Source organism: Brachyhypopomus gauderio, unplaced genomic scaffold (assembly GCF_052324685.1).
Source record: "Brachyhypopomus gauderio isolate BG-103 unplaced genomic scaffold, BGAUD_0.2 sc51, whole genome shotgun sequence".
In the NCBI taxonomy this organism is placed as follows: Eukaryota; Metazoa; Chordata; class Actinopteri; order Gymnotiformes; family Hypopomidae; genus Brachyhypopomus; species Brachyhypopomus gauderio.
In genome coordinates, this window is record NW_027506876.1 from 1817088 (window position 1) to 1829374 (window position 12287).

At 46.7% G+C, this 12287-nt stretch overlaps 1 protein-coding gene across 1 annotated transcript; it reads left to right on the forward strand.

Annotated features, from left to right (window-relative positions):
• Positions 1-209: 209 nt before the first annotated feature.
• Positions 210-12042, forward strand: mat2ab (methionine adenosyltransferase 2Ab). The gene is made up of 9 exons (XM_076987201.1): positions 210-597; positions 1298-1375; positions 1465-1587; positions 1802-1914; positions 6561-6704; positions 7090-7308; positions 8115-8297; positions 8434-8567; positions 9685-12042. The coding sequence occupies exons 1-9, from the start codon at positions 246-248 to the stop codon at positions 9785-9787; spliced, it is 1449 nt and encodes a 482-aa protein (XP_076843316.1). The 5' UTR covers positions 210-245; the 3' UTR covers positions 9788-12042.
• The last annotated feature ends 245 nt before the right edge of the window (positions 12043-12287 follow it).

Sequence of the window (12287 nt, forward strand, 5' to 3'; positions counted from 1 at the left end):
TGCTATTATGATTAGATTCGTGTTGAATTAACAGCCAGATGTACTGCAGCGATAAGGACTTTAGTGGAAGAAACCTTTGGGGCTAGACTTATATAACTGGGGTCTGGATTTCACAAAAGGCCTACAGGTATTCTGATTCACAGAAACACGATTTTAATAAGAAATATGAACATACATATCTGTTGAAGAAAATATGAACATTGTCTCAGTGCATGTATAGCTAGCATATAGATATGTAGGTTGTGATGGCAGAAGGCTATTCGCGTAAGGTGATGAATATGCAGGATTTTGCATCAGAAGACGACTGTACAAAAACAAACACGCAAAATCTATTGGCTCAAACGACGATAAAAAAACCCGCAAAGCCGTGGATGTCCTGCGGAGTCCTGCCCCGTTTCACCATGACGTTGGAGGGCAGGGGGGTAAATAAACCTGCGAGCCGAGTGCCTCACCCATCAGATCCCTCTGAAACACAAGCAGCTCGTCGTTCAGAGACTATAAAGATGATTAACGGAGACATGAACGGTTTCCTCAACGCTTTCATTGACGAAGACTGCTTCTTATTCACCTCCGAGTCCGTCGGCGAAGGACACCCAGGTAATGTGCGCTCCTTCGGGGTTGATTTGGACGGCCAAGCTCGTTGGCTTAACGGGGTAGAACCATGTTGTGCTGTTAAAAGCAGGTGACATGCATCCTAAATAAAGTACTGTCTAGTTTTTTAAGCGTTTTGGTATCTTATTACACCAGTCTGCTTATTGTGTGCTACTTCTTACGACCATCTCTGCCTCCGGCATTAGATGAGATCAGCAGGAAACTTAAATACTAACGTAATGATCTAGGTTAGCACAACTAGTCCGCCTCAGCCTCAGCGGGTAAGACCACTCTTCAGATGAATCCTACACTCATCAGTATGTTCGCTATATAAGATGATGTCTCGGATTACGATGTAGCCGCCGAGATGAAGAGCGAAGATGATAAAACATGTGGATGTGCAGACACCACACTGACCCTCAGCAAACACAGATTAGATGCTACATTTGCAATAAATAATCAAGTTTTATAAGTGAATAATCAGTGAATATTCAGATGACTAAAATGATTAATTTCAAAGTGGTGAAGATGTGATCTGATGAGTCCAGCCCCAATAAACAAGCAAACACAAACGTAACATACAGTGACTCCTGGCCTATTGTACTTTCTCAAGAAAATAATTGTATTGTATAATATTTCACATTTATGATATGATAAGTGTTTTGTTTACTGATCTCGAATACGATTACTTTGTTTTATATTTTAGATAAGATATGCGACCAAATAAGCGACGCTGTACTTGATGCTCATCTTAAACAGGACCCAGACGCCAAAGTGGCTTGTGGTAAATAAACTAATTCCTGTTTTAATTTTATTAAATGTTTATAATGAGCAGTTAACTCTTTACATGTCTTGTCATTTTGTTCCGTCCAGAAACGGTAGCCAAGACTGGAATGATCCTGCTGGCAGGTGAAGTGACGTCTCGAGCCATCGTGGACTACCAGAAGGTCGTCCGTGACACTGTCAGGCACATCGGCTATGACGACTCCACAAAAGGTCAGTATGTTAGTATACAGTAATACACTACTAGGGTTATAGTGTCCTGGAGATGGTGTAAATGTTGATATCCTTCCAAACCCTTACTCTGTGACAGAAACATATGTACATGAATGTGAGTTATAGCTGACCTTTAACCTGTGCCGTGCTCCTTCACATCCGACTGTACACCCTTAAACCTACGGCTTGTTGTCTGTGTGCCGTGATCTTTTAGGTTTTGATTACAAGACCTGCAACGTGCTGGTGGCCTTAGAGCAGCAGTCTCCAGACATTGCCCAAGGTGTGCACCTGGACCGCCATGAAGAAGACATCGGAGCAGGGGACCAGGTCAACCATCACTACTGAAGCATGGACACGGGTCATTACTGAGACCATTACTGGGCCATTTAGTTCAGTTTAGTCACACATGTATTATATATTATTAAACTGGAATGTTATTATAAAAATTTAACTTTTACAGATATAAATAGTATAAAACATGTACTGACCACAAGAAAATTCTCTCCAAGATAAGCACATCATAGACACAACTATATCTCTAAAGTGGACAGTAGATCTAGATTTTAGACTTAGAGAACATTTTGAATGGATTTGCATGCGAAACACAAAATACACATCACACCATACAGAGGGAATTCTCATCACTGAACTAGACTAATGTGTTTGGACTAGGGATGTGGAGATTCACCGATTCACATCGGTGAATCGGTACACATGTCTGCGATTCAACTGCACCGGTAGATTCAACGTGCATCGGGATTAATTTGCGGGCGAATTCACGATGCATCGCCTCTAGCCTTTTTGCATCTGCAAATACCATGATTAAATCGGGTGTTTTGTTTTCCAGTATCTATTCCTTATTCTAACATTTTCAGAGGCAACATACTTTTTATTTTTATTGATTTCTTTTTTTTTTTCTCGAGGCAACATAAATGCACCATCGTGTCCTCAGGTACTGACGCAAACACGCAGACGTACACAACAAAGATGAAGGGAAACAAGAGCATTAGCAACGACACAGATATTTAATGCACCAAAAAAGACACACAATTCAAACGTGTGGCAATATTTCGGGTTTTTTAAGCGATGTGGTCAACTTGACAAGACGCACGCAATCTACAAACAATGCCGTGGGGCTATCAAATACGTTAGTAGCACAACGAACCTGGCGACACACATGAAAAGACGGCACGGTGTGGACATCTCTGCGGCCTCTACACCCTCGTAAGTCTAGCAGACAGTAGTGTTGCAGATCATAATATTCACTATGTTAATAGAGAGTAAAGTAGAATTGTTCTATTGAGTTAAGAAAACTGATATGTTAGGCCAATACATCCTCAAACCTCAACTAACTGTATCGAATGATCACTTATCAAACGGAATCCTCATATAATAAGTAATATCGTTACCAATCATTTTTGAATTGCATCATATCGTGAACAGGAGTGATTTGTATCGCATCGTATCGACAAGGGGTTTCAGAGTATCGCAGTTATATCGCATCGGTGGCAGTGTATCGAGATGTGTATCGAATCTAGATTAGTGGTGAAGATATACATCCCTAGTTTGGACGTATTATTCCAGTGTCACCTGCCCTTTGGCTCATAGGAGACAATATATTATTACCATATATTATTACCATGCTCACAACATTACCCCGGAAAAATAATAAGAACAACAATACTAACAGTAATAAAGTTATTGGTTTGGAAAGGCAAAATGTATCACAGACCAGCTAGCAGTGCACAAGAAAAGAACATTAGTTGAAACCAGAAACAAAACAGAACATCTGAATGAGACATTCACATTCTTGTAAATTTCCATCAGTTTAATTCAGTTCTTCTTTCGTATTATCTTACCAAAATGTACAATACTAACAATAATGTAGCCACATTTGAAAATTCAGTGAAACACTCTCACTTCTGTTCAAATGAATCAGTCTGTACCCAATACCACATTTGTTCCTCTCCACTCCCTCTCTCCTCCTCCACTCCCTCTCTCCACTCCCTCTCTCCTCTCCACTCCTTCTCTCCACTCCTTCTCTCCACTCCCTCTCTCCACTCCTTCTCTTCTCTCCCTCTCTCCACTCCCTCTCTCCACTCCACTCCCTCTCTCCACTCCCTCTCTCCCTCTCTCCACTCCCTCTCTCCACTCCACTCCCTCTCTCCACTCCTTCTCTCCACTCCTTCTCTCCACTCCTTCTCTCCACTCCTTCTCTCCACTCCCTCTCTCCCCTCCCTCTCTCCTCTCCACTCCTTCTCTCCACTCCTTCTCTCCACTCCTTCTCTCCACTCCCTCTCTTCTCTCCACTCCCTCTCTCCACTCCTTCTCTCCACTCCTTCTCTCCACTCCTTCTCTCCCTCTCTTCTCTCCACTCCCTCTCTCCACTCCCTCTCTCCACTCCCTCTCTCCCTCTCTCCACTCCTTCTCTCCACTCCTTCTCTCCTCTCCCTCTCTCCACTCCCTCTCTCCCTCTCTCCACTCCTTCTCTCCACTCCTTCTCTCCTCTCCCTCTCTCCACTCCCTCTCTCCTTCTCTCCACTCCTTCTCTCCACTCCTTCTCTCCTCTCCCTCTCTCCACTCCCTCTCTCCCTCTCTCCACTCCTTCTCTCCACTCCCTCTCTCCTCTCCCTCTCTCCACTCCTTCTCTCCACTCCCTCTCTCCACTCCCTCTCTCCACTCCCTCTCTCCACTCCTTCTCTCCACTCCCTCTCTCCACTCCCTCTCTTCTCTCCACTCCTTCTCTCCACTCCCTCTCTTCTCTCCACTCCCTCTCTCCACTCCCTCTCTCCACTCCTTCTCTCCTCTCCCTCTCTCCACTCCCTCTCTCCTTCTCTCCACTCCCTCTCTCCACTCCTTCTCTCCACTCCCTCTCTCCACTCCTTCTCTCCACTCCTTCTCTCCACTCCTTCTCTCCACTCCCTCTCTTCTCTCCACTCCCTCTCTCCACTCCTTCTCTCCACTCCTTCTCTCCTCTCCCTCTCTCCACTCCCTCTCTCCTTCTCTCCACTCCTTCTCTCCTCTCCACTCCCTCTCTCCACTCCCTCTCTCCACTCCCTCTCTCCCTCTCTCCACTCCTTCTCTCCTCTCCACTCCCTCTCTCCCTCTCTCCACTCCCTCTCTCCACTCCCTCTCTCCACTCCTTCTCTCCACTCCTTCTCTTCTCTCCACTCCCTCTCTCCTCTCCCTCTCTCCACTCCCTCTCTCCACTCCCTCTCTCCCTCTCTCCACTCCTTCTCTCCACTCCTTCTCTCCACTCCTTCTCTCCACTCCCTCTCTCCCTCTCTCCCCTCCCTCTCTCCTCTCCACTCCTTCTCTCCACTCCTTCTCTCCACTCCTTCTCTCCACTCCCTCTCTTCTCTCCACTCCCTCTCTTCTCTCCACTCCCTCTCTCCACTCCTTCTCTCCACTCCTTCTCTCCACTCCTTCTCTCCACTCCCTCTCTCCACTCCTTCTCTCCACTCCTTCTCTCCTCTCCCTCTCTCCACTCCCTCTCTCCCTCTCTCCACTCCTTCTCTCCACTCCTTCTCTCCTCTCCCTCTCTCCACTCCCTCTCTCCTTCTCTCCACTCCCTCTCTCCTTCTCTCCACTCCTTCTCTCCTCTCCCTCTCTCCACTCCCTCTCTCCTTCTCTCCACTCCCTCTCTCCACTCCTTCTCTCCACTCCCTCTCTCCACTCCTTCTCTCCACTCCTTCTCTCCACTCCCTCTCTTCTCTCCACTCCTTCTCTCCACTCCTTCTCTTCTCTCCACTCCCTCTCTCCACTCCTTCTCTCCACTCCTTCTCTCCTCTCCCTCTCTCCACTCCCTCTCTCCTTCTCTCCACTCCTTCTCTCCACTCCTTCTCTCCTCTCCACTCCCTCTCTCCCTCTCTCCACTCCCTCTCTCCACTCCCTCTCTCCACTCCTTCTCTCCACTCCTTCTCTTCTCTCCACTCCCTCTCTCCACTCCTTCTCTTCTCTCCACTCCCTCTCTCCACTCCCTCTCTCCACTCCTTCTCTCCACTCCTTCTCTCCACTCCCTCTCTTCTCTCCACTCCCTCTCTCCACTCCTTCTCTCCACTCCTTCTCTCCACTCCCTCTCTTCTCTCCACTCCTTCTCTCCACTCCTTCTCTCCACTCCCTCTCTTCTCTCCACTCCCTCTCTTCTCTCCACTCCCTCTCTCCTCTCCACTCCCTCTCTCCACTCCTTCTCTCCACTCCTTCTCTCCACTCCCTCTCTCCTCTCCACTCCTTCTCTCCACTCCTTCTCTCCACTCCTTCTCTCCACTCCCTCTCTTCTCTCCACTCCCTCTCTCCACTCCCTCTCTCCACTCCTTCTCTCCACTCCCTCTCTCCACTCCTTCTCTCCACTCCTTCTCTCCACTCCTTCTCTCCTCTCCCTCTCTCCACTCCCTCTCTCCCTCTCTCCACTCCTTCTCTCCACTCCTTCTCTCCTCTCCCTCTCTCCACTCCCTCTCTCCCTCTCTCCACTCCTTCTCTCCACTCCTTCTCTCCTCTCCCTCTCTCCACTCCCTCTCTCCTTCTCTCCACTCCTTCTCTCCACTCCTTCTCTCCTCTCCCTCTCTCCCTCTCTCCACTCCCTCTCTCCCTCTCTCCACTCCCTCTCTCTCTCCTCTCCACTCCTTCTCTCCTCTCCCTCCTTTATCTGCTTCGTAATTGTGGGTGAACATTTGGGGGATCTGGGAATCGAGAGACGTTCACAGGCCGTTCATTTGTGTTCTGTGTCAGATGTATAGAGTCCTGCTGCTGGCACTACTATTCCTGTAACATTCACACACTTGTCTTTGAAGTTTGAATATTTAGTGTGATACTCGTCCACCAATTAGCCCAGAGATGTAGAGCCAAGGGATTTGTTAGGAATAGGAACACACCAAAAAGAGGGAACTGGGGGTGTCCCCAAGAACTAGACTGGCCACCCCCAATTGTTAGAATGTCCCAGCCACTCACACTCTTGTGTGTTGTGCGTTTCTCAGGGTTTGATGTTTGGCTATGCTACTGACGAGACAGAGGAGTGCATGCCCCTGACTATCGTCCTCGCCCATAAGCTCAACGCCAAGATGGCTGAACTGCGCCGTAGTGGTGTCCTGCCATGGCTTCGTCCAGACTCAAAGACCCAGGTGAGCAAGACATGGCACACGCTCCTGCCGCCGAACCCTTCTCAACCCTCCAGAGATCTGCTTCCTGCTGCCTTTTGTGTCTGGGGTCCCATAAATCACTAATGTTAATGAACACCAAATGTAATGTGTCCACAAATGTAATTTGTGTCCACTGACTGTGTCCCTGAAGGGAGATTTAACTGGATCTGGGCAGTGTAGGCGTGGGAATGTAAGGTTTAGCTCCGCCCCTTCCATCCTGTCATGTCTCAGTGTAGGCGTGGGAATGCAAGGTTTAGCTCCGCCCCCTCCATCCTGTCACGTCTCAGTGTAAAATGTGCTTGGGATTGGGAATGTGCTTTCTGAGCTGTGTAGGGCTCACGTGGTTCCTTCATCCTTTTCTCTTCAGGTGACAGTTCAGTACAGACAGGACCGAGGGGCCATGCTGCCGGTGCGCGTCCACACCATAGTGGTCTCCGTGCAGCACGATGAAGACATCTGCCTGGACGAGATGCGTGATGCGCTGAAGGAGAAGGTGGTGAAGGCTGTGGTGCCCTGCGTGTACCTGGACGATGACACCATTTACCACCTACAACCCAGCGGCCGTTTTGTCATCGGAGGACCTCAGGTACCATGGAGGATATATTTGGTTTATTCTACCTTGTAAGAAAATGTATCTTGCCACTGCAGAAATTTTGCTTTTGCTTGTGACCAGAATATTGTAGACATGCCTAATTCATCATATTACTGTGTACTTTTTGACCAGATTATTGTAGACATGCCTAATTCATATTACTGTGTACTTTTTGACCAGATTATTGTAGACATGCCTAATTCATCATATTACTGTGTACATTTTGAAAGTCAATGAGGAAATCATGTCTTTCACAACATTTGTTTGCTATAAGGTTTTCGATCCAGTTTTGTCATCTAGGATCAAGAGATTGTCAGCTCTCCTGCTTGTTTCTAAGAACATATGGCTCCGATATCAGTATTCTAGACATTTGTCAGCATTTCGTTTTGTAATCTCTGTAAATCACAGGCAGGGGAGGTATGACACGTAAGATTTCCACTCTTGGATCAGTTCACTTGACAGCAGAACAGAGATTAGCTTAGCAATCAAGAGAAAGAATTTATCAGAAGCTGTGAACAGCTCACTAATTCATAGCTCATTACCAGTAGCTGTTATCTTTACGTAGGACCCACATATAATATAATTGGTCTTTATTGCTTTTTATTTGTTTTTAGTGTTGGAGTTTTTTCTTCTTGTCGCTGTTTGCTAACTGGGGGCTTGGACCCTGACTTTTGTGAAGCTGCTTTGTGAAAAACCACTAGATAAATACATTTGACTTTGGCTCAAAATAAAAGATTAAAAGATAAGATTAAATTTGTTAGCTTTTGAACCTTGAAAAAGCCCTCCTGCTGTGTCTGCAGGGTGACGCAGGGCTGACGGGCCGGAAGATCATAGTGGACACGTATGGGGGCTGGGGGGCTCACGGGGGGGGCGCCTTCTCAGGGAAGGACTACACCAAAGTAGATCGCTCTGCTGCTTATGCTGCTCGCTGGGTGGCCAAGTCGCTGGTCAAAGCCAAACTCTGCAGACGCGTGCTCGTGCAGGTATGAAATGAGCAGTTCACACAGAGTCCATCTGCCGCCAAAGGTGATTAATGAAGTTATTAATGACTCATTAATGCAGGGGTATGGAGGCGTGCCCACTAGCTGGTGTAAAAGGATTTGGTGCACCTCCCCACAGGTGTCCTATGCCATTGGAGTGGCCCACCCATTGTCCATCTCCATTTTCCATTACGGCACCTCCCAGAAGAGTGAGAGGGAACTGCTGGACATCGTGAGGAAGAACTTTGACCTTCGACCCGGAGTCATTGTGAGGTAAAAAACCAAACACGGACACAGCCACCCTAACGGTGACTCTGCTCAGCCTGCTGCATCTCACATCATTCCTAGCTGTCTATATAGTGCACCAGAAAAAGTGAGTGAATGGCTTTTTGGTTATAGTAAAGTTATAGTAGTATTAATATTAGTATTAAGTTACAGCAAATATTTTTTTATATTCAGCCTCTTTTCTTGCTCTTTTAATCTTGCCAGCGCTTCTGCAGAACTAATTTGCTGCTTTGAATTTTAGTGTGAAGTTGCTGATTTAACATGTAAAGATGCTGCTTAAATAGCTCCTGGGTACTAGATTCTTATCTGAATAATAACAGGTTCATTGGAGCAGGTAGATAAATTGATCACATTGTGCTTTTATATCACATTTATATTTTTTTTAATAGAAAATATAAATAGATCACATTTATATTTTTTACTTTATACTTTACTGTTGGGTTAGAGTGGTAGAAACCCTTCAACTACACACTTGACCTATATTGATATTAGTATATATCTCTCTGGTATCAACAGGGTTGCCAACTTTTCAAGATCACTTGGAGTGAAATTTGATCTTTGGGGGGGTGGCGAGTGTAAATTGATAGCGGGGGAAGGGGGGGGGTGTAAATGGACACAAATTAAGTATTATATCGTGATCGATTGTTCGCCAGTGGTTGGCGAACTAGTAACTCATTGAATCATAGATGTAGATCAGAGATAAATGAACTAGATTTTTTTCAGCGTGAGAAATCGGATATATGGCGTGAGAACACAGTCAAATGCATGTGTTTGACGTTCATTGCGTGAGAGTTGGCAACCCTGGTTTGCTTGTGTGCTCTGACACGTATTAGCATACGCCACTGTATCATCTGTTAGCATTACTAACATCTCTTTCTTGCTAGTTGTGTGATTGCTAATAGATTTGCTTCCTACGTCAAGCTGTTGCTTCTCCTCTTCAGCGGATGGATAAGTAGCCTGTCTGAGCTCCGTCTGCCGTCTGCGCTCTGTCTGCTGTCTGCGCTCCGCCTGCCGTCTGCGCTGTGGCTGTAGTCTATGCGCTGAGTACCGTGTGCACTGTGCTTGCCTCCAGCAGCCGTTAAATCCGTGGGCCTGTGTGTTCCAGGGACCTGCAGCTGAAGAAGCCTGTTTATCAGAGGACAGCCGTCTACGGACATTTTGGCCGCGACTCCTTCTCTTGGGAGATTCCCAAAAAGCTTCAGTACTGAACCAGTGTTGAGCTTTCTCCTTCACGCTTGCTGACGCGGCCTGTAGAACAGGCTACACGGTTTGGAGAGAGGAATAGTCAGTCCTGCTTCGTAGCCCCATATTTGTCCACACTGATTTGTACAGGGTTTAGCTTAACCACTCAAATAACAGAGTTAGAGATGTTTTCAAATAATCAGAAAAGGCTTTCTGTGGAAGACTATATGATTATATATGATTATTACTATATGATTATATATGATTATTACTATATGATTATATATGATTATTACTATATGATTATATATATATGATTATTACTATATGATTATATATATGATTATTACTATATGATTATATATATATATATGATTATTACTATATGATTATATATATATGATTCATGAACTTGATCCCTTTTTGTAAATATTATGCTTCATGGGTTCAGATTGCGTATTTCTTAAGATATGATGCATGCACACATGCCCTAGACACACCCCACACATGCCCTAGACACACCCCACACATGCCCTAGACACACACCACACATGCCCTAGACACACACCACACATGCCCTAGACACACACCACACATGCCCTAGACACACCCCACACATGCCCTAGACACACCCCACACATGCCCTAGACACACACCACACATGCCCTAGACACACACCACACATGCCCTAGACACACCCCACACATGCCCTAGACACACCCCACACATGCCCTAGACACACACCCCACACGCCCTAGACACACACCCCACACGCCCTAGACACCCCACACATGCCCTAGACACACACCACACATGCCCTAGACACACACCACACATGCCCTAGACACACACCCCACACGCCCTAGACACACACCCCACACGCCCTAGACACCCCACACATGCCCTAGACACACCCCACACATGCCCTAGACACACACCACACATGCCCTAGACACACACCACACATGCCCTAGACACACACCACACATGCCCTAGACACACCCCACACATGCCCTAGACACACCCCACACATGCCCTAGACACACACCACACATGCCCTAGACACACACCACACATGCCCTAGACACACACCACACATGCCCTAGACACACACCACACATGCCCTAGACACACCCCACACATGCCCTAGACACACCCCACACATGCCCTAGACACACACCACACATGCCCTAGACACACCCCACACATGCCCTAGACACACCCCACACATGCCCTAGACACACACCACACATGCCCTAGACACACACCACACATGCCCTAGACACACCCCACACATGCCCTAGACACACCCCACACATGCCCTAGACACACACCCCACACGCCCTAGACACACACCCCACACGCCCTAGACACCCCACACATGCCCTAGACACACACCACACATGCCCTAGACACACACCACACATGCCCTAGACACACACCACACATGCCCTAGACACATATGCCCTAGCAGAGCCGGAGTGGCTAATCAGGAGATTCGGGAAGATTCCCGATGGGCCGGCTCATGTCAATCTCTAGTTTGGGCCGATTGAGAGGGAAAAATAATTTTGGGCCGGATTTGGGCATGAAACTCCCGGGCTGAAAAAGTGGCCCACTCCGACCCTGTGCCCTAGACACACACCACACATGCCTTAGACACAGACCACACATGCCCTAGACACACACGACACATGCCCTAGACCAGGTATCACCAAATGGCGGACCGCGGTCCGGATCCGCCCCCCCCCCCCACCCAACAACTTTCGTTCGCCACCGCGGACCCGGACCTAAGGTCTGAGCTATCTGCCAAAAATGGACCGCGGAAAGATTTAATTGATTACCCCTGCCCTAGACACACGTGCCCTAGACACACACCACACATGCCCTAGACACACAACCACTGAGGTGACTCGTTTCCTCTTCCGAGGGTTCCAACATGATCTTATCTTAGATACATTAGTTGCTCTTAGATGAGCTGCACTGTGCAGGCAAATGTTTTAGTTTGTGGTCTTCAGTGGTTCCAAAGTGTACTACAGAAAAACTTTGGGTTCCAACCACAAGGAAGCTGCTGGCTGGTGTTAGAGGGATGTAGTGCCATCACACTCTCCATCACATCTTTCTTACTCTGAGAGATTGCAAAGTTTGGCTGGTGTTGTACAGAGAAACCAGACTTGTTTACATGCAATCTCTTTCCTTTCCCTCCTTAACTCCACCTCCTTCTCTCATTCCTAAAACATACCTTTTTTTACTCTGATCTATATTTTACCAATAAAATATTAATTCTTACAAATATTTTCAATGTGTGTTCTTGTTTACCAAAAATGGTATTACTTTGTTAAATCAACCTCTTATGGTTGAAAACAATTAAATAATTCAATAGGTATTAGAGTAGTACTAAAGTGAAGTGAAACTTTGACTCAGACATATGTAAAGCTGCTTTGTTACAACAGCTGTTGTACTAGTTAGAATATAATTAGAACGTCTTACAGTTTTTTTGCAGCTGCTAAGACCCAAAAAGTTGTACTT

Bases quoted from the DNA above. Each gene is read 5' to 3' on its own strand.
- mat2ab (XM_076987201.1), top strand. From the start codon at position 246: ATGGCAGAAGGCTATTCGCGTAAGGTGATGAATATGCAGGATTTTGCA. The intron at 1,588-1,801 runs GTCAGTATGTTA...GTGATCTTTTAG, and splicing joins CTATGACGACTCCACAAAAG to GTTTTGATTACAAGACCTGC. The intron at 7,309-8,114 runs GTACCATGGAGG...CTGTGTCTGCAG, and splicing joins TTGTCATCGGAGGACCTCAG to GGTGACGCAGGGCTGACGGG.